Here is a 22,446-nt window from a genome sequence, read left to right as displayed (position 1 = left end):
ACTATAATGTGTATTTTGGCCTAGCCATTTCTCATGCATGATAAATAGAAGACTTTGTTAATTTGAAATGTAATCCTCTTACTCTTGCCACACTTACCTTGAGAATTAGGAAGCAGTGCCTGTTATTAAAATAATTTATGCTGATGATAAGGTATGTGCTTTTGGTGGGCAACTTTTAAATCAATTCATATGATCCACAAAAGAAACAAATTTAATTGCACCCCCCTTTCCCTCCTGGCCCGCCGCCTCCTCGCTCTATGAGGCTCAAAATTTAGAAATAAAGAAGTAAATAGTCTAGGTAGAGGGGCCAATAATAACACATGTAAGTGCTTATATTTTAGTTGTAAGGAGCAATGTAATGAATGGTAAGGATTTTACATTGAGAGGCATGCATGTGATGAATAAATATTACCTAAAAGCATTTAAAGAGATAGATCTTGAGAAAGTGCCCACAAGGGAGGGGACAATAAAAGCACAATGGCCTGCTCCTGGGGGTAGCCTTAGCAAACGATGCAATTTGGGCAAAGCAGAAATTAGGCATTTTTTGAAATTTTGGAAGTGCATTTTTCCTATTGGACAATATATTGATATGTTGCTTCTCTTCTTCATTGGACTTGAATGCATACTTTAAAGTGGTTGACTCTCTCTCTCTCTCTCTCTCCTCCTTATCTCATCAAGTCTTCCTACACACCATCTACATCTTTTCTCCCTCCCCCCGCCCAACACCCCCACCCCTCCCCCCCCCCCCCTCTCTCTCTCTCTCCCTCTCTCCCCTTTATCTCATGGAGTCTTCCTCCACACCATTTCCAGTGGATTCCTTTGTTTGCTTTTTTAATCTTGGGCAGGCCTTATGAATGATTAAATATCATTCACCTTGTTAATTTGGGAGAGCTTTACCACACCTGAGGACAATCACCTTCTTGTTGTTACACTCAAGGACTAGTACATGTGTGGTAGTGGAGATGCAATGAACCGAGAGAGAGTTCTAAGGGACTACACAATGACGAGAAGGGAGTTTTGGGTTCACCACGTAGATGTTTCGAGGTGGCATGGATTTTGGGGGGTCAGCTCTACTTGTGACATAATGCTTGGTTCGATAGATTTGTAGGTTTGGATCACAGTGTGTGTGGTACAGACGCATTATCCATTGTTTCCAATATCTACCAAGTAAATGCCTTCCTATTCTCTCGTGAAGTCACTAATCGGATTTTCATTTTATATGCAAACCTTCGAGGGAGTCTATGCTCATGCTCAAGACAATTGTAGGTTTCTAGGTTGGGCAGGCCTCTTGAAGTCATTCAGCTAAGTGTTGTTTGGGTTTCCATGTCAGGCAAGCCTCTTGAAGTCAGTCACCTTGTTTTAAGTGTTTACACAATGATGCCCACCCACGTGAGAGAGGTAGTGTAGGTTGATGTGGCTGGCCGCGTGCGTAAATATCATTGGGTCCTTGAAAACTCATAAGTGTGGGTAGCCAAGATCCGCTGCCCAACCCCCACCCATCCATTGTCAATGAGTTTGCATGATTGCATGGTGCGTAAACACACGCCACCCAGCTCTTTTCTTGCCTGGGCGGCTTGATGCAGGGTGCACTCGCCCTGAGGAAATGCCGGGTTGGTGATATGATGAGGAGGGGTTTCGACGGGAAGGTTTATTTGACAGAGGAGGAGAAGACCCTTCGGCATAAGAAGCAGGGCGGGAAGGGCCCACTCGTCGCCGAGTGGGCCCTTCCCGCTCAGAGAAGAAGGGGCGGGAAGGGCTGCCAAGTGGGCGCGCCCGCCATAATGCGGAGCTGCCAAATCAATTTTCTGAAAGTGGGCGGTGCGACAGGTCAGCAAGGAGCATGAGATTTTCTGCAGGAGTGTGTGAAAATGACAGCTCACGAGTGTGGTCATCAAGAGCATATCCAGATTGATAGCGACCCGCCAACGCAGGAGATGAAGGTTTCGCGTGAGTCATTGGATGGCTACGATTACACTACAAGCTGCCTTTCGTCTCTTCTTCCAGCAGACGTGGGCTTTGCTCCCAACGCAGTCAAATTCGTTTGTTGTTCGTTTGTTCGTTTGTTCCACAAATTCCTCCGTACGCTGATTCAGACCTCAGCATAGGAGCTTTAACTTCTCGCACTTCAACACTTTCAGGTACATTCCATCGCCTCTTCCATTTTATCGAGCCCTCTTGACCCTCTTCCTTTCTTGTATCGAAACGGAATGAGCAATGTTGACGTTACTGCTAGGAGGTTAAGGCAGGTTGCCTCGGCGCAGGTCCTAAGCTTGATGCAACTATCGTTTGCAAGGAGAAAATAACAATTTTGTTTCGAGCATTGCGTTATTACTGTTAGCCGCAAGAGCCAGTTATAAACAGGTAGCTGAATGCTCACTTGAAGTAAGGGGTGAACTTCGAAGAGAAGAGCTTCGAAATTCGTTGAGCGACGGCAGTGCTTGGAACAGGCTTAGCACGTCAACATGAATAAAACGACACAAGGGCTCTTGCTTTTACTTCGATTGGAAGGACGTCTGCTGGAACGATAGTGCTGCTGGTCTTTTAGGCGCTGCTTGGTTCGTGAACTGCGTCTATTTTTTTCTCTTTTCTGTGCTCCACGCAATGAATGGTATCGCTCCTCAACGAGAAGCTGCTGCATCCCCCCCCCCCTCCCCCCCCCCAAAAAAAAAAACCAATTGAGAAAGTTGCCGCTTCAATACATGTAACAAGTACGGTGAAGATGCCCATGCAGAGGAATTGAGACAGGCTGAAATGAGAAAGAGAGTGATTAAGACAGAGCTTCCCACATTACGACAACATCATGAGCCTTCAGAGCTGCTGCCCCCGCCCCCCCCCCCCCCCCCAAAAAAAAAATAAAAAAGAAAAAAAACAATTGAGAAAGTTGCCGCTTCAATACATGTAGCAAGTACGGTAAAGATGCCCATGGAGAGGAATTGAGACAGGCTGAAATGAGAAAGAGAGTGATTAAGATAGAGCTTCCCACATTACGACAACATCATGAGCTTTTGAAGGGAGGCACCTACCTAGCTAGCTGCAGTTGGGGCCAGGGAACTGCCAACTCCCATTCCGGCAATCCCCTGCCCCCAGCCGCACCTAGCTAGGTGCACGTTGCCTCCCTTTCAAAAGTAGGCAAAAACAAAGGGAAAAGGATCCCTTTTCCACAAGGAAAAATGTCGAAATACTCTCGTGGTGCCTAGCTCGTCCCCATTTTGGTGTCATGAACTCTCCAATGGGCCCCCCTCCCCCCTCTTCTGCATCCATGTACACTTGACCCTCCCTTTGGTGAATCAACAGTACAGCCCCCCTTATGCCTGCAATTTTGACCTCTTTTAGCCTCATGACCAAGTGATGACAAATGCAATTATCCTAATCAATGGCATGTTGTTGATGGCACCCAATCTGGCCATGGTTGCAAAGTCCATTGAATGATGCTTCAACAATCAACATGTGTCATGAACTAAGTTCTAACTTCTAATTTCTAACAAGTTTGAAGTTACAACAATCTGAAATTTAGAAGTTTGAAGTACTTTAAACATGTGTCATGAACTAAGTTCTAACTTCTAACAAGTTTGAAGTTACAACAATTTGAAATTTAGAAGTTTGAAGTACTTTAAACTTAGCACACAAGTTGAAACTTGAAACTTGAAAGCATCCAATGTCCATCGATGATCATGATCCACAAATTCCATGATCATGACTCATGAGTCATGTCAAGGCTCAAAATAAAAGCACGGTCCTCAATCAAAAGATCAAGGCAATGTGAGGCACAAGGTGTCCGCACAATCTTAGGAAACTCGTCTTCTAACATGGCACCCATTGACACACAATTGCTGCCATTATCTATCTCCACCTGCACCACATTCTCAACACCTATCTCCAACACGACTGCCCATATATGGTTCCAACTATACAACCCTGTAATCATTGTACCCGCAATGGAAGTGTCTATGGCTCTCAAGAACATGGTCCCCTTGCAAGAAGACACTAAAATATTGTACACACTCCTCCTGCGTATATCTGACCATCCATCCATTAGATTGTGCATCCATATTTTTTCCAAGTCTCTTTCAAGGGCTTCATTTGGTCTTCCACACATTCCCTCTCTCTTCTTAACTCTCTTGCCCACAAGGCCTCATACGTAGGCCCTTCCCATTCATACCCAATGCAGCTCACGGCTCTCATGGCCTTCCTCCATCGTGTAATCTTTGCCACATGAAAGGGTATTGCACACTGTATGAAGAGCTTTGTGAGCTCACTAGTGGCCTCCTTCACTGCTTGCTTTTGCAAGCGTGCTTGAATGCTAGACCTTTGCATTGATCCTTTTTTTCCCACACTAGCATCCACACTAACTGATCTAGGTGACAGGGTGTCCTTGTAGCACCAGGACCCTCGCTCGATGTAGTTGATGCCCCTCTACTTCTCTTTCCAGAACCCAATGTGTTGGCATCATCCAATGGCTCAATGTCCGTAGCCTCTTCTTCATCTTGCAGCCCTTGCCCTCCCTTTTCTGCAGCCATGGCTGCCATGCACGCACGCTTCCATTCTGTTAGGCCATCTTTCACTGGAGCAAGCACAAACTCACAAGGTCCTATATCCTTGCGGGGAACACCTGCTAGATGGTCTTTCACTTGTGTGGCAGACCCTTTTTTGCTCATGCCGCAATAGTTGCATCTCCACTTCTTGGAGCCACCGCCTCCTTTATAACTATCCAGGAGAGAGACATGGACCCAATAAGGATCTCTTGACATTGAGGAGGATGGAGAGGTGAGAAGGGGATGGAGAGATGAGAAAGGATGGAGAGGTAGGAGGAGGATGGGGAGGGAAAAGAGGATGGAGAGGTAGAAGGAGGATCAGAGGTAGAAGTGAAGGAGATGGAGAGGTAAAGAGAGGATGGAGAGAAGGAGAATGGAGGGGTAGAACTTAGAAGGATGGAGGGATGGAGAGCAGGCTGCCAGGCTGCAGCTTGCAAGATGGAGAAGATTGAGAGCAAGATGGAGAGGATGGAGAGAGAAGATGGAGAGGATGGAGAGAGAAGGATGGAGGGATGGAGAGGATGGAGAGAGCAGGATGGATGGACAGCAGCAATGCACAGGGCAGGAGGCGGCAAAAATCAAAGCCAGGTGGCAAAATCGCAGCATTTGGGGATTTAGGGGAAAAAGTTTGTTTCCTGGCCGGAAACGGCCGTTTCTGGAAACTATGCCACGCTCAAGTCTTACAACATACAATCACCCTCCTACTTGCGAGTAGTTGAGGTGGTGTTGCATGATGAATGGCACAACAAACACAATCTCCTTGAGCGTGTTGTCCACTATCGGGATTTACTAGTTCTGTCCAACCAATCTTGTCAAGGTACACTCCCGATTCCTAAGCCCTTAACATTCCAAATGTTTCTTGCATGTATGTGTATGCTTGTGGATAAGGGAGTTGTTGACAAGATCAAAGTTGGATTTCTCTTGATTTTTCGTAAACACATCACCCATAGCACCGGAGTGTGCCTTCTTCTTCCTGGATGTGAACTCCCTTCTTGACTACCTCCTTTTCTCTTCGTATTGTCCTCATAACGAGGCTTCTCATTTTTCTTGGATATATCATTTGAAGAAAGAACATGAATGCGGATGCATCGTCCGAAGCTAAAGATCAAGTCAAAGAATGCAACTTTGACTGAGGTCAAAGGTAATGCTATTTATTTTGTGCACACAATAGTCCTAGATCAAAGTCTTCAAGACAAGGAATTATAACGTTAACATGAAAGTGTTCAAGCTCAATAACCTTGTTTCCATGTATGGATCGGTCATGGGTAAAACAATTCACATCCTAATTGACTCTGGTAGTACTCATAATTTAATGAATACTAGATTCTGGTAGTACTCATAATCTCATGAATACTAAACTCGTGCAAAATTGGCAGTACCGACACAGCTGAGTGACCATGTCTACGAGGTGGACATGGTAGCTAGGAAGCAAGTTGGAATCGACATACAACCCGTTTCCATACAAATTACACAGAGAGTCGAGATTCATGTTGATAGATTTAGATATAGTGGATGTAATTTTGGGGAAGAATGGTTGCATAACATTAGGGGAGATTTGGGGTCTCAAATGGGCCTCTAATTAGTGTGCGGCTAAATAGTCTCCCAGAAGTCCATGCTGGTTCCCATACCACTAGAACCCATTTCCAAGGAATCTTTGGCACAACATCTCATGATCCGGTATGTACATGGCAAGAGTCTAGGCTCTCGATTTAGACCAGAACATATAGTGGTGTGTGCACACTGAGTGAATCCACAAATAGTGTTTGCAACTATTATAGAAGAACATCCCGCTTTATGGAAAGTTAAATATAAACAACAGGCCCTTTGCTATTGCCCAAGTCCTCTAGACCCACATTAGCCTACTTCTATTAATCCTAGTGTCCCCTAACCTTACTGGATTAAGTCTACTAATCCAAGGATTTGCTTCTAGGTACATAACATTCTTTTCTTTGCGATTGAGGCACTGGGATATTTCCTTCGCTTGCAAGCAGCCAACCTAGCAGAAATGGGGCTCTCGATTTTACATGAGGAGTTGTTGCATTTGGAGTTTGTAGATGACATGGCTCTATTTGTGGAGGGTTCCACATGGTTCTGTAGGATTCAACTAAAAACCTAGAGAGGCTGCAGCGGCTGTGCTTGTCTAGCATCATGAGCCAAGATCAATTGGAATAAACCTGACTAAGGAGATCCAGGATTTGGGGTGGCATTTGGTGTTCATCCATGTGGTGGTTTGCTAAACTTAAGTTGTGTGTTTTCCTATCAGCCAGTTTTCTATGCATTTTTTGTTTAGAACTGCTTGTTTGGGAGAGAGATCTGGTGCATCTATTGTGAATGTAGTAGTCATTCCACCCTTGAACGTACTGGCCTAACACAATTTTGTATTATCACATACAATCTTGTTACAAAAGTCGAAACGTGTGTGAAATAAGGAAGAATGAAAAATGACTCAAAATGATAATTTACTAATGATCTTGCAAATTCCATCGTGTTAGTTACACCCTTTGTGGCTTGTTTGATTGGTTGACGGCTTTACATATGTGCTACTTGTTTACCATAAATTTTTGAAGTTGTGCTATACATGTAAACAGGGTGCTTCTTCACACTGAGTTGTATTTATCTATCAAGATACTAGGACTTATGCATTTATGATGTTGTGCCTGTTGCAGGAATCTCAACTTGCAGGAATCTCAAGAGCAGTTTTATGATGGTATTTGACTTTTAAGGATCATTTAAAGTAAATTCTGCAATGAAGGCAGCAATGCACAATTAGCATTTGTCTTTGCCATGAATGGGTAATGGAATATGATAGATTAGAAAGCAGTGGGTGAACATCAAAGGCTGCAATTCCACATTAGGCTCCTTGATAACAGACCATGGAAGAGGGTTTGTCTGCCAAAGTTCCACTTGATGAGGAAGAGACAATCATGCCTGCATCATACGTCACCAAAACAGATTATGGCCAGGAAGGTTTGTTTGTGAAAGCTCCACTCAAGGAGGGAGAGACAATGGTGCTGTCTTCAACAACTTACATCACCGAAACAGATTGTAGCCAGGAGGTTGATGTAGCAATGGTGCCGAGGCACACAATTTTGGACTCAGAGAAAGGTCAAGTTAATGTATCTCATATGGACAACAAAACTTTTATGAGTAGCAGAATCATAAGACTGGAGCAGGATAGTGCATGGACTCCTTCATCAGCCACTGCTTCGGAACAAGCAGGAGATGTTATTGAGCAGGCTCTGACTGGGAAACATTTTGAGGACCCTGCTCTAATAACACAAGGATCTCAGCCAAACACTACTTTACGTCACTCCATGGAGGTTTGGTCCACGGAAGAGCAAAGTACAGATGGATTGGAAATTCAAAATCTGGATATTTTAGTGACCAGCCAAGATAATCCTGGTAACTCGTCATCTTACGTTCAAGAAAAACCTACGAGTGAGTATATCAGTAGGAGTTTCACGTGCGACAGCAACCCAGATGATGAAGATGAACAGCTGAGAGAGCACTGGACCCGTACACTTCAGACGAGTACTTCCACAGGAGAAATTGTTGAAGAAATTGTAAGAGTTTTAAAGCATCAGACGTCACATGATATGCTTTGTCCTGTATGTGGTTCTTGCATTACAAAAAGAGTGATTTTGCGCAAACGGAAAAGATCCAGCCTGATATCTATCGATAGATGGTATCGGGAACCCTTAGAAGAAGGTGCTGAAGAGCCAGTAAAAGATTCCATAACAGAAATCAAGGACACTCTAGGAGAGCAAGAGGATTTGCATATGCTGGGAGCGAGTGAACAAGACAGAGACACTGAGGCATTTGGCTGCTTGGCATGCTTTTCTCTCTTTTTCCTAAAAGGTTGATTCCTGTTTATCTATATGTACCAAAAGTTGTTATGTGCTTTTGTTTAATGAGCCTTTGGTTTTAAACAATTATGTCCTTTGTGGAACACATTAGTCTGATGCCGTATTAGCGGACATGCAAATTTCACCTTGTGAAGTTTTAGCCCAAGTTGCGGCCTGCTGGTATTGCGATATTTCTTTCTATCCTAAATGGTGCGTTGCCCTATCAGCTAGATTTAGATTTAGATGCTTGTTTGGGAGAGACTAAAATGAAATCGTTTAGACTTCACAAGCAGTTGTAGCTTGAATGAAGAGATTTGGACTACTTTTTGATTAGCCTTCTCCTTTAGTGCTAGCCTTCGTCATGGCTGAGTTTGCCCTTCACCTCCGGAGTGCTGACAGAAACTCAGTACGAAGACTTTGTATAAATGGATGCTCAAGTATGTGTGGGTGTGTGGATTTGTCTGTGTGAGAGCACACTTTTATACTATGGTCTACACCCAATGTTGGGCGCTGATGACGTCAGTGGGGATGTCATAGTAGCTAGTCCCTGCTATGCGTGATGGAGTTTATGGTTTTCAATCTTATGAGTGACTATCGTGAGATTGAAACTGCACTTTGTTGTGTTTTTAGAGGATGAGTTTGGGAATGTTCCTGGATTCATCTAGGTATATGCTTCTGTCGTATTAGCGGACATGCAAATTTCACCTTGTGAAGTTTTCGTCCAAGTTTCGGCCTGATATGTTGCGATAATTCTTTCTATCTTAAATGGTGCGTTGCCCTATCAACTAGATTTAGATTTAGATGCTCGTTTGGGAGAGACTAAAAGGAAGTCGTTTAGACTTCACAAGCAATTGTAGCTTGAATGAAGAGATTTGGACTACTTTTTGATCAGCCTTCTCCATTAGTGCTAGCCTTCGTCATGGCTGAGTTTTCCCTTCACCTCCGGAGTGCCGACAGAAACTCACTACAAAGACTTTGTATAAATGGATGCTCAAGTATGTGTGGGTATGTGGATTTGTATGTGTAAGAGCATACTTTTATACTATGGTCTACATCCACTGTGCTATGCGTGATGGAGTTTATGGTTTTCAATCTTATGAGTGACTGTTGTGAGATTGAAACTGCACTTTGTTGTGTTTTTAGAGGATGAGTTTGGGAATGTTCCTGGATTCATCTAGGTATATGCTTCTGCCATATTTGCGGACATGCAAATTTCACCTTGTGAAGTTTTCGTCCAAGTTGCAGCCTGCTGGTATTGCGATAATTCTTTCTATCTTAAATGGTGCGTTGCCCTATCAAGTAGATTTAGATTTAGATGCTCGTTTGGGAGAGACTAAAAGGAAGTCGTTTAGACTTCACAAGCAGTTGTAGCTTAAATGAAGAGATTTGGACTACTTTTTGATTAGCCTTCTCCTTTAGTGCTAGCCTTTGTCATGGCTGAGTTTGCCCTTCACCTCCAGAGTGCCGACAGAAACTCAGTACGAAGACTTTGTATAAATGGATGCTCAAGTATGTGTGGGTGTGTGGATTTGTATGTGTGAGAGCATACTTTTATACTATGGTCTACACCCACTGTTGGGTGCTGATGACGTCAGTGGGGATGTCATAGTAGCTAGTCCCTGCTATGCGTGATGGAGTTTATGGTTTTCAATCTTATGAGTGACTATCGTGAGATTGAAACTGCACTTTGTTGTGTTTTTAGAGGATGAGTTTGGGAATGGTCCTGGATTCATCTAGGTATATGCTTCTGCCGTATCAGTGGACATGCAAATTTCACCTTGTGAAGTTTTCGTCCAAGTTGCGGCCTGCTAGTATTGCGATAATTCTTTCTATCTTAAATGGTGCGTTGCCCTATCAGCTAGATTTAGATTTAGATGCTCGTTTGGGAGAGACTAAAATAAAATCGTTTAGACTTCACAAGCAGTTGTAGCTTGAATGAAGAGATTTGGACTACTTTTTGATTAGCCTTCTCCTTTAGTGCTAGCCTTCGTCATGGCTGAGTTTGCCCTTCACCTCCGGAGTGCTGACAGAAACTTAGTATGAAGACTTTGTATAAATGGATGCTCAAGTATGTGTGGGTGTGTGGATTTGTATGTGTGAGAGCATACTTTTATACTATGGTCTACACCCACTGTTGGGCGCTGATGACGTCAGTGGGGATGTCATAGTAGCTAGTCCCCGCTATGCGTGATGGAGTTTATGGTTTTCAATCTTATGAGTGACTATCGTGAGAATGAAACTGCACTTTGTTGTGTTTTTAGAGGATGAGTTTGGGAATGTTCCTGGATTCATCTAGGTATATGTCCTTTGTGGAACACATTAGTCTTATGCCTGGTCATCAATTCAGAAAAAGAATTGCGAAAATAGCTTGCCAAATTTTGTTCTAGTAGAACCTATAAAAGGGTTTCTGTCCATGTAGTTTGTTGACCAATGTGTTAGTTTTCACTGAGCAGATCCAGCTCAAATGAAGTATTGTCTTCTTACTCTTAACAACTTGTGATTTCAACCCAACTTTTCCACTGATTTGGGAAGAAAAGTGGATCATTATACACAAGTTATTGTGCAGATTGGAGTTACAGAAAACGCCAATTGCTCCCTCAAGGGCCACCTCCTCCGCCTCCTCCCCGCCCCCCTTGGTGCTTCCTCCCCCTTTGCCTCCTTCCCGCCCTCTTTTGCCCCCTTTCCCGACCTTCCGCCTCCTCATCACGCTTCCTCCCGCCTCTTGTCGCTTCCTTTTCTGCCTCCTTCCTATCCCCCCTCACCCCACCTCCTCCTCTTCTTTTCCTTCCTCTTCTTCACTTGTAGCAGGATCATTTGTGTTTGTTAGGAGGAGGAGGATTTTGGTGGTGACCTTTAGTCTGGCTAGAGGGGCTCTATGGGAGCACCCTCGAATCGCACAGCCGTTAAGGTTCTTCTTTCTCCAACCGATAAACAACAAGTACAGCAAGCAGTTCAGTCCCTCCAGGTCAAGGCAATTGTGGGCAGAATTGTGGGCCTCACACCCACAAGGCGATAGATGCGAGAGTGGATTCAAGCGAGCTTGGCACTAGAGGGTGACCACATTCAGGAGGTCACCATCTATGGAAGAGGCGTCTTCCTCATCCAGCTGAGCTCCCCCGATACTGCCTTGACACTTGTGGAGCAGAGCCCCATCCTCCTTGGCCCGTATTTGGTGTACCTCTTTTCTTATTACCATGGCTTTACAGTGGAGGACATGGACATGACACACCATGTTCCCCGCTTTCCGGTTACGCTGCGCTTCCTAGGGCTCCCAAAGGAGTATAGAGCCATCCTCCCCTCCATTGGTCAAGCATTTGGCACCGTGCTCGAGTCTCCTCTAGAATCGACCGCAATAGTGGTAGCAGATGACGGGGTCCCTAGGATCAGACTGGTGGTTGAGAGCCCAGAGTCCCTCCCAGAGAGGATTCTCCTAGAGACCCTTGAAGGGGGTACACTTCGCTAGCGAGTGGAGATTCTGGGTTACCAAGCCAGTGTCTTCATTGCAGACAGATGGATCACCTAGCCAGAGATAGCCCCCGTGGCCATGGCCGAGAGCACCTCCTCTCCCACCCCTACAAAGCAGGCAAAGTCAGTAGGCCAGAGCCCAGCATCCCCCTAGACAGGAGTAACAGGAGTCTCAGACCCTCTAGGTAACCCCCTCAAATGGGGACTGGACCCAGGTTTTAAAAAAAAAGAAACCAAGCAAACAAGCCCGCAAGCGCCGCAGGCAGAGGGCTAGATGCAAAGAGAGAGACAGGGTTTTTCGAGAGGACCCGAAGAGGAGCAACAAAAGCAAGAGCCCTTACGTGGATACCCATCTCCCCCCAATGGAAGCGACCACCGTCCAGCCAAATGATCCTCCCGTGTTGGAGGTTCAACGTTCGCATTCACCCTTGCATCAGCAGCAGCGAGTCCCAAGAGCTCCTAATGCTACGATGGCGGAAGCCACATCGACATCGGCTGAGGAAGAGCGGACCTAGAGCCTCGGCGAGCGTGACCAGCAAGGGGGGCGCCCCTATTCTCCCCCCCCCTCTCGCTCCCTCCCCCCCCCTCGCCCCTCCAGCTATGATCGCTCTCACCACCAGCCTCCCTCCCTCCACCTCCCTCTCCCTTTGCCCTCCTCTCCACCTCCTTGGCTCCCTACCTCGACACCCCTACCAGCAGGCAAGGGTAAGATGACGTCTCCTTCTGCTTCCTCACTGCAGCATCAGATCCATTCGGGGAGGGAGCCAAAGGGACAGGGCTCGTCCTCCCGGTCAGTAGCTCCCAACCTCCAGCGTGGGCGTCCCTTACCGCGGGTCTTTTGGAGATTGGAAACTTGAAATTATCAGGAGATTCTGAAATCTTATCCCTTACTGCTGGAGATAATGCTTGTGGTCTTGCAGCCCCGGAAGGGGGGTTCGATCACCCCGTTTGCAGCTTCCAGTTTTCCTCCACAGGGTTGGAGAAGTGGTCCTTAAAGGTGTTTGATGCTATTACGGGAGATCAGATTTCACGCATGATGAATGAGTGGATGGGGCCACAAGGACTGGACCTTTGGCACGCCTATGATGCGGAGGTGAATCTTTAGTTATGCTTCACGTGAGAGAAGCCGATGTGTGGTTTGGCGGTAGGAGTTATTGTTGGAGAATAGGAGGGAATGAATCACTCAACCCTCCACCCAAGGTCTCTCCCACTCTTCCACACACTCAACTCAGATAACTGATCACAGATGCAATAAACACTCACTCAGAGATAACTTAAACGGAGAGAGAGAGAGAGTATATTCATCCACCGGATGGTGGGCAGAAACTGGCTCAAGGGAGCAATACAAAACTCAGCCAAGTGCTGAGGAGAACTGATGGAACTCTCTCTGTCAAACTGAACCAGCTCTGAGTGCACAGCACAGCCTAGGAAGAAGGCTTTCTGTCCTGCACTGGATGCTGGAATGAAACAAGGAGTGGGCCTTTTATAGGCACTACCCAGGCCCTCTGGGTTGGCCGACCAGCAGGGTCGGTACCCTGTCTGGTGGCCGACCAGACTACCCTGGAAATCTAACCAGGGTTGGCCCTGGTCGGTGGCCTTGGTTGGGCCGACTGGCCCTGCCACAGGCCCTATAAAAGGGTGCCCTGTGCAGCCAGTCCATGGGACTGTAGACGCCTCCAAGGGAGGCACAGGTCCCGCCTATTTCTTTGCTATTGCAGGCAGCAACCAGCCCGTGTGCTGGTTGCCTATGATGTCAGCCTGGGTCTCTCTTTCCCAGCCCTCCTACCTCTCACTGCCCCTTGTCCCCTCAAATCGGGGGCTCACAGGTGGGCACAATGAGTCTCTAACACCCCCCCTCAATGTCACAACTGTGGGCCAATCCCCATGCGTTTGATGAGGTGCTCCATCTGTTCTCGAGGGAGTGCCTTCGTGAAGAGGTCGGACAAGTTGTCGGCGGTCGGGCAGTAGATAAGCTCGATCACGTTGTCGATGATGAGCTCTCGAACAAAGTGGTAATGAACTTCGATGTGCTTGGTCCGCGCATGGTACACTGGATTCTTGGCAATGGCTATGCAACTCTGATTGTCGCACATCAGCACTGTTGCATCCTCCTGACACACGTCCATGTCCTCCAGAATCCACCTCAACCACAGTGTCTCACTAGCTGCTGTACACGCGGCTCTGTAATCTGCCTCTGTAGATGAAAGGGCCACTGTGGGTTGCTTCTTACTTAGCCAAGAGATGGCACCAGATGCAAGTAAGAAACAATACCCTGTTGTCGATCTTCTAGTGTCAACATCACCCGCCCAATCACTGTCACAGAACTCGCCTAGTTTGATGCCTTTGGTGTAGGTGATACCATAGGTGCAAGTACCCTTCAGATACCTCAGCACCCGTAAACCTGCATCCCAATGACTCTTCTTGGGAGAAGCAGAGAACTGGCATAATAGCCCAACTGCTTAACAAATATCAGGTCGAGTATTGGTAAGGTAAAGCAAACTTCCTACCAATCGTCGGTACAAGGGAGTATCAACCAGCTGAGATGTGTCGTGAACACTTAGCTTGAGCCCGACCTCCATGGGAGTTAATGCTGTCCTGCAATCCTCCATCTGAAATCTCTTCAGAAGTTCTCTGCAATATTTCTCCTACGAAATGAAGATCCTGTCTTTGGCCTGCTTTACTTCAATCCCAAGGAAGTAATGTAATAACCCAAGGTCAGTCATCTCAAACTCAGACATGAGTAGCTCCTTGACCTGTGAAATCTTCTTGACATGATCACCTGTCAAGATAAGATCATCAACATAGAGGATGAGTAATAGTCGCAATCCCTTCTCAATGAACAAGTAAAGGTTTGCCTTAGAAGGACTTTGACTAAGCCCTATTTTCTAAAAGAATATATCAATCCTTTGGTACCAAGCTCTGGGGGCCTGTTTCAGCCCGTATAACGCCTTCTTCAACCTGCAGACCTTTAGTGGGGACCCTGGATCTTGAAAGCCCCGTGGCTGCTCCACGTATACCTCCTCCTCCAGGGTTCCATTAAGGAATGCGGACTTCACATCCATTTGAAAAATAGGCCACTAGAATTGGGCAGCAAGGGCAATCACTGTTCGGATAGTAACCATGCGGGCTGTGGGAGCAAAAGTTTCATCAAAATCCATGCCTTCAGTTTGAACAAAACCTTTCACCACTAACCTTGCTTTATACTTATCCAAGCTGCCGTCTGATTTGTATTTAATTTTGTATACCCACTTAGTGCCGATGACTTTCCGTCGCGGGGGCCTAGCCACTAAGTCCCAGGTATTGTTCTTCAGGATAGCATCCATCTCTGCCTTCATGGCAGCCTGCCATTCTGGATTGTCCTTCGCCTCCTCGAAGGTCCTTGGCTCATCAAGCTGAGCCACCAACGCAAAATTCACGGATGGGGTCTTTTGAAGACGTTGAGACCGCTGCAATCTGGAACTGCTACTCTCAGGTAATTCGGTGACCCGAGACTCTTCCAATGTCCGTAGGTACCATTGGGGCAACCTTTTCTGCTTCTCTATGGGAGGAGGAACGGGAACTTCTTCTGGAACATCCTGCTCTTCCTGAGTATCTTGTGGAACATCAGCTTCTGATTTTGCCACCTCTTGGATGGTCAACCTGGGGCGGGGTGGGTTCAGGGGTTGAACAATCTCCTCCTCCTCAATCTGAGGCTCCTCCTGGGGTTCAGGTTCCTTTTCCTCAAAGACAACATCCTGACTGATAAGGATTTGCTTCTTTACTGGGTCAAAGAGGCGGTAGGCCTTGGATTCTTCGCTATACCCAACAAAGATACATTTTCTGCTCCGGGAATCAAGCTTGGTCCTGTCTTCCTTGTGCACATGCACCCATGCGTTAGAACCAAAAATGCAAAGATGAGTGATAGAGGGCTTCTTACCATAAAATGCCTCATATGGAGTCTTGTCCTTGATGGCCTTCGTCTTGGTCCGGTTGAGAATGTGTACAGCTGTATTGATAGCTTCACTCTTATAGGCTTTAGAAAGGTTCCTCCCTCGGAGCATAGCAAGCCCTGTCTCTGTGGTGGTTCTATGCTTCCTCTCGGCTACCCCGTTTTGCTGAGAAGTATGTGCGGTGGTGAGTTGTCGCTTGATCCCATGCTTGCGACAAAATGTGTTGAACTCATTTGAGGTGAATTCTCCCCCCCTGTCTGTGCGGAATGTCTTGACATCCTCCCCTGTCTCCTTTTCTACTCTGGCCTTCCAGTCTTTGAACTTCTTGAAAGCCTGAGACTTTTTAGCCAAACAATATACCCAGGTCATTCTACTGAAATCATCCACAAAGAGAAGTGAGTACCCGGATCCTGCCCACGATGCTGTAGACATTGGACCACAAATGTCGGCGTGAACCAACTCAAGTGGTTTGCTGGCCCGAAACGAGGCCTCTTGTGGGAACTTATCCCTGTGTTGCTTGCCTTCTAGACAAGCCCTACAGACATCATCCTTGCCTGTAATTGGTGGAAGTCCATCCACCATCTTCGACTTTGACATTTCAGCCAAGATTCCATAACTAACATGACCGAAGCGCTCATGCCAAAGTTTGGACTTTCCGTTGTCTTCATGAACCAACATAGCACTGAGACGGTATAGTCCATTCTCTTCAACGCCTTGAGCCACCATCTGCCCATTTCCTTTGGATGTCACGGTGACCTTGCCATCTTGAAAGAGAACTGCCATGTTGTTTTTGTCCATCTAACTTACAGACAGTAAAATCTTGCAAAGGTTGGGTACATAAAGTACTCTAGAGATATCCTTCTCCTCACCCGCCGTTGTAATGAAAGGAATGCTACCAATGCCCTTCACAAGACACATCCGGCTATCCGCGAGAGAAACTTTGGAATCCGGGTGTGTACTTTCCATGGTTTTGAACCAAGTCCTTTTGTTGGACATGTGCTTGGAAGCACCGCTGTCAACATACCAACCCTCTTTACCTTCACTGACTACATATGCTGAACAATGTTCACTGAGTAAAAATAACTGTCCAGTCGTCACATTGGCAGAATCATTCTTAGGCTCTTCTTTGTTCTTGGCTTCTCTCTTCGGCTTTTGATCCGCCTTCTTCTTTTGGCATTCTTTGGCAGAGTGGCCAAGCTTTTCACAGTAATAGCACTTCATTTTCTTCTTGCGTTCAGCGTCCTCTGATTTCTTGGAATCCTTTGGCTTGCCTTTTCCAGGCTTGTCTTTGGCCACTAATGCCTTCTCATCGGTTTGCGTAAAGAGTTTCTCTCGAGCCTCCTCCTGAAGCAGGAGTGGGCCAAGCTCCTCAAAGGTGATTGGCTTAGTCCATTGACCCGCAGTGACCGTAGTCACAAAAATTTTGATACTTCGTGGCAACTTGTGGAGTGTGAGCAACACCAATTGACTCGTGTCCACCTTCTGACCAACCGGTGCGAGCTGGTCCCGCACGACTTTCACCTTTGTCAGATGATCATGCACACTATCACCCTCATTCATATCAAGATTATAAAGCTGATGCTGAAGAGTAATGATACGGGCTGTATTATCGGTTTCATACAGCTCCTTCAGTATGGCCCATGCCTCTGAAGACGTCTCTGCCAACTGGATATGAGGAATCACAGCATCTGCTGTCGTGCCAATAAGCATTGCTAAGGCTTGAGCATCCCTCTCCTCCCATGCACAGAGTTCATCCGCATTTGCTTCAACTAAAACTTCATCTCTTTTGTCCACAATGTCCTCCGGCTTCTCTTCGGTCCCATTCACAATCTTCCACAGCTTCCGTGCCAACAGATGGCTTCGGATCTTGACTTTCCAGATTGGATAGTTTGTCCCATCGAGCTTTCCAGCTTCACCGAAATTGGGGATAAATGAAGAAGGAAGATGACTGGAGGAGGAAGGACGAGCAATGGGTGTAGAGGCTTCTGAACGCTGATCCATCTCAGTGAATAGCAAACTGAATAACTGAAACAGAAACAAATGTACTGACCTCCCGTGCTAGCCTGAGCTGAAAACAGAATCGCCTTACTGCCAAGGGACTCCTTCCTTCAGAGAGTGCTTTGATGAGGAAGAGTTGAGAGCCTATGGCTCTGATACCATGTTGGAGAATAGGAGGGAATGAATCACTCAACCCTCCACCCAAGATCTCTCCCACTCTTCCAGACACTCAACTCAGATAACGTATCACAGATGCAATAAACACTCACTCAGAGATAACTTAAATGGAGAGAGAGAAAGAGTATATTCATCCACCGGATGGTGGGCAGAAACTGGCTCCAAGGGAACAATACAAAACTCAGCCAAGTCCTGAGGAGAACTGATGGAACTCTCTCAGTGAAACTGAACCAGCTCTGAGTGCACAGCACAGACTAGGAAGAAGGCTTTCTGTCCTGCACTGGATGCTGGAGAAACAAGGAGTGGGCCTTTTATAGGCACTACCCAAGCCCTCTTGGTTGGCCGACCAGCAGGGTCGGTACCCTGTCTGGTGGCCGACCAGACTGCCCTGGAAATCGACCAGGGTTGGCCCTGGTCGACCAGACTGCCCTGGAAATCCAACCAGGGTTGGCCCTAGCCGGTGGCCCTGGTTGGGCTGATTGGCCCTGCCACAGGCCCCTATAAAAGGGTGCCCTGTGCAGCCAGTCCATGGGACTGTAGACGCCTCCAAGGGAGGCACAGGTCCCCCCTATTTCTCTGCTGTTGCAGGCAGCAACCAGCCCGTGTGCTGGTTGCCTATGATGTCAGCCTGGCTCTCTCTTTCCCAGCCGTCCTACCTCTCACTGCCCCTTGTCCCCTCAAATCGGGGGCTCACAGGTGGGCACAGTGAGTCTCTAACAGTTATTAGATTGCCGCTTGAGGCAAAGGTTGATCAGGCATACTATTGGCCCCTTCAGAAGTGTGCGGAGTTGTTCGGGGTGGAAGTCTTCTTCACGATGAAGTGGGCTCGAAAGATTGGCATTGAGCGGGTATCCACCCTAGTATGTCGATGCATAGACATGGACTACTCTGATTTGATGGTAGGAGTTATCAAATTTCCGCTTGAGGCAAAGGTTGATCATGCATACTACTGGCCCCTTCAGAAGTGTGCAGAGTTGTTCAGGGTGAAAGTCTTTTTCATGATAAAGTGGGCTCGGAAGATTGGCATTGAGCCGGTATCCACCCTAGTACGTCGACGTACAGACACGGACTACTCTCCTCCAAACCCCCGGCAAAGTCACATAAGGCAGTCTTTCTAGAACAGGCACCCACTCACAGGAGAGCCTGAGACACTGCAGCTTTGTGCCTGCCGATCAGGGCCCAGTGGTCTGAAAAAACTGCTTCGTCATCGTGTCCGCCTGTTGTACCCATCGGGCCCGGGAAGAGTGATAGGAGAACTCAGCCCGCCGAATCTCCGTGTCCCAAAGCTCAAGGCGAGTGCTCTCGAACCTATCGCTAAGCCATTGAGAACCTGGGTCCTACTCCCTGAGCCGCTCTATGGAGGCGAGGTCTCTCCTCAAAGCCCGCTCGTGCTCTTGAAGAGTCCTCCTCCACCTAAGGGGATGAGCCTGCAACTCCTCAATGCTCCTCTAGATCACATCAGCAACCCACGAAGCCCAGTCCTCGCACGGTGCCATCTCTGACTGCTCCCAAATCCCTATCATGACTTGCTGAATCTCCTCGTCCTACAGGAGGTCCTCTGGAATGTGGACTCCCTTCTGGGGAAGACCTTGACGGGACAACTCTAAGTGAAGTACTACTAGAGAGTGGTCTGACAGCATGGTACCTGTGAGAGTCTCGATAGAGCCGCCTGTGTGCAGTGCCCAGTCCCCAACGTAGAAGCGGTCTAGTCTCTCGAGCAGTCCATCATGTCTCCTCTGTCCGAAGGAGAAGAGAAGGCTGCTAGGTATTCTGCTAAAATCTGGCTCTCGCCACTGGTCTCTGCCACTGATCATGAACATGAACTGCTCCCTTGTGCTTTGCTTTGCTGCTGGCATCTCAAAGAAGGAGGCGCTTCCCTGCTTGTCTTCCCCAAACTCCAGGTTATTGAAGTCCCCTTCAACAATCCAGGAGTCTACATTCGGAAGACACTTTGACAGCCTCCTCCAAAAGGCCGGGTGGTGCTGTCTGCACGCTAGGGCATACACGTTTAGGATCCCAATCCTTGACTCTCCTGGCCTAACTCCCATCCAAGCTGCCCGTCTTGGGATAAGCTCGCCCTGATCGTAGAGCTCTAGAGCCAAAGTCAGTGAGACCAAGATGCAAACCCCTCCGCTCTGTCCTACTGCAGCCGCCGTCTAATGAGAACATATGCTCCTGAATCAAAAGGATGTCCATTGTCGGCCCTGTCGCTGCCCTCTACAACTCCTTTCGGAGTATCAGATACTGCAGCTGACTACGAGCACGGACGTGGAGCCGATGCATGTTCCAACTCACTATGGTCTAGCTCACGTTCTAGGAGGTAGTGGATTGGTCCAGGGAGGAGTCGCAGCCGATGGCCGTCCTCCCCTTGGATTTTGAGAAGCCTATGAGAGGGTGGAGTGGTCCTTTCTGGAGGGTACTATGCAAAGATTCGGTTTCTCAGACAGATCGATCAGAGGAGTTTCTGCGCTTTATGCGGGGAGCCCTAGCCAGATGCTTATCGGAGGACACACGGGTGAGGCCTTTCCTCTCTCTCGCTCGGTCCGTCAAGGCTGCCCACTCGCTCCCTTTCTCTTCTTGTTTGTGGCGGAGGCTTTGGGCTATTACTTGAGAACAGAGGTGGCGGGCCTCATAGGGTTGAGGCTCCCAATCAGGTAGGAGGAGGAGCTGCTAGACTCTGAGTTTGCAGATGACACGGCCTTGTATGTAGAGGGCACCACAGCAAGTTTGGAGAGAGTTAGGGGAGCCCTGGCTATCTATTGCGAGGCCTCAGGTGTGCGGATCAACTGCACAAATTCCATAGGTTTCTTCACAAGCTCTTTGGAGACACATGAGATTCATGAGTGGGGGAGTGGCTTTGGCTTCAGATGGATACCGCGGGGCCAAACAGTGAGATACCTCGGATTCCAGGTTTGGTATTGACATTACGACAGAGCAGCAGATCGCCCCTGTCCTTGAGAGTGTTCAGCGTACTGGAGCTCGTGGCCAAACTCTCCCTAGCAGGTTGTTCCTTAGTGGCAAACCAAGTCCTTCTTGCCACAACCTGGTACATGCCTCTTGCTGGTGTTTTCACAGAGGGTGCAGCTGCCGGTCGTTCCTTAGTGGCAAACCAAGTCCTTTTTGCCACAACCTGGTACATGCCTCTTGCTGGTGTTTTCACAGAGGGTGCATTGTGCAGCTCCGACGGTTGGTTCAGAACTTCCTTTGGGCAAGTTCAGACGGCACGAGGAATACTAGAGCCCGGGTCACTCGGCAAACGGTGATCATGCCACAGGCACGGGAAGGCTTGGGTATCATTGATTCGGAGATGCAGAGTAGAGCCCTCCTAGGCAAGCTGGTTGTTCGCAGCCTCACCCAAGGTGTAGAGCCTTGGAATCTCCTCTTACAATGAGGGTTTCTCAGGAAGACCCACTCAAGAGCTTCCACACAGATGGATCTTCTCAGAGGCCCCCCTTACGGGGAAGGGCTCCCCCTTGATGAGGAGCCTTCATAGGAGCAGGGGGCCTTATTCGTGCTCAGCCTAGATGCAGAGAGGAGTTCGAGTGTCAGCCCTTTGTTTGGCACCCAGAGATCTGAGATCAGGAGGGGCGTATGCTCGGACAACGGACTCACATTGGTTGGGCACAGTGGCACAGTGGACCGGTCGGGTCTTTTGGCAGATGGAGCAGATTATCCATGGAGGTAGAGGCGAGGTGGCTTGCCCCGTAGCGCATTTGCGAGGAGCAAGGTAGTCGATGTGAGAGATTGACCTAGCCATCCCTGAGTCCTGGTGAGAGGGACTTCGCGCATGGAGAGACAACATATGGTTGGGCCAATTTTCTCAGACTGGTGTCCCCTTGAGGATGATGATGCAGCGAGGTAGTAGGCAACCCAGTTTTTTCCGTATAGGACTTGGAGGCCTACTCCAGCCACTCCCTGAGAGAGACCCTGAGATGGATGGGAGTCTTGATGATATTCACTGGCAGATGATCAAAGTGGTGGGACATTTGGGGAAGGAGTGTCACATTGACCCTCCCAATATCTCCGAGCAGGATGCCCCAGATGGCGCCTCTAGCTTTGGGAGGGTAGACCCTTGAGGGAGGTCCAGTGGGATTTAGGAGAGTGGTTCTGGTCCTCCAGGGGCGGCCTTGCCGAGTAGGTGGAGGAGGTGCTCTTCTTTTCCTACACCACACGGATTGGTAGGAGGCTTCAGATGGACTCTTTGATGTGGACCCCCTTGAGGGAGAGGCATTGGGTGGCCGAGAGAGTGCCTCGGGATATCTGTTCCAGGTTTTGGACGCGGTTATGGTCCAATTTGCGGTCAAGGAAGATATCCTACCTCGCTAGCTGGTCGCCCACGGAGGCTTGCCCATTGGACCGTGGTTGGAGAAGGCGGGTGGAGGGGTAGTGCCATTGTTGCTCTGCTGGTTTTCTGGAGACGATCCTGCACTGCCTCTAGAGCTATCGTAGCGTAGCAAGGATCTGGATGGGAGACCTCAGGATCATGACCCGTATGCAGAG

The 22,446-nt window shown here is 47.9% G+C and overlaps 1 protein-coding gene across 1 annotated transcript in view; it reads left to right on the top strand.

Annotated features, from left to right (window-relative positions):
• The first annotated feature begins 7,405 nt into the window (after positions 1–7,405).
• The window catches only part of LOC147891207 (uncharacterized), a 101,486-nt gene continuing 86,445 nt past the window's right edge, over positions 7,406–22,446 (top strand). Inside the window, exon 1 of the mRNA XM_087389179.1 lies at positions 7,406–8,390. Within this exon, the coding sequence (XP_087245305.1) occupies positions 7,406–8,390 (985 nt within the window). The remainder of the gene's footprint in view (positions 8,391–22,446) is intronic.

This window comes from Dipteris shenzhenensis, chromosome 18 (assembly GCF_047967505.1).
Source record: "Dipteris shenzhenensis isolate YYH24624 ecotype China chromosome 18, Dip_SZ_1.0, whole genome shotgun sequence".
Classification (NCBI taxonomy): domain Eukaryota; kingdom Viridiplantae; phylum Streptophyta; class Polypodiopsida; order Gleicheniales; family Dipteridaceae; genus Dipteris; species Dipteris shenzhenensis.
Note: the sequence above shows the minus strand (reverse complement) of the source record. Positions and strands in the feature narration are given on the sequence as shown.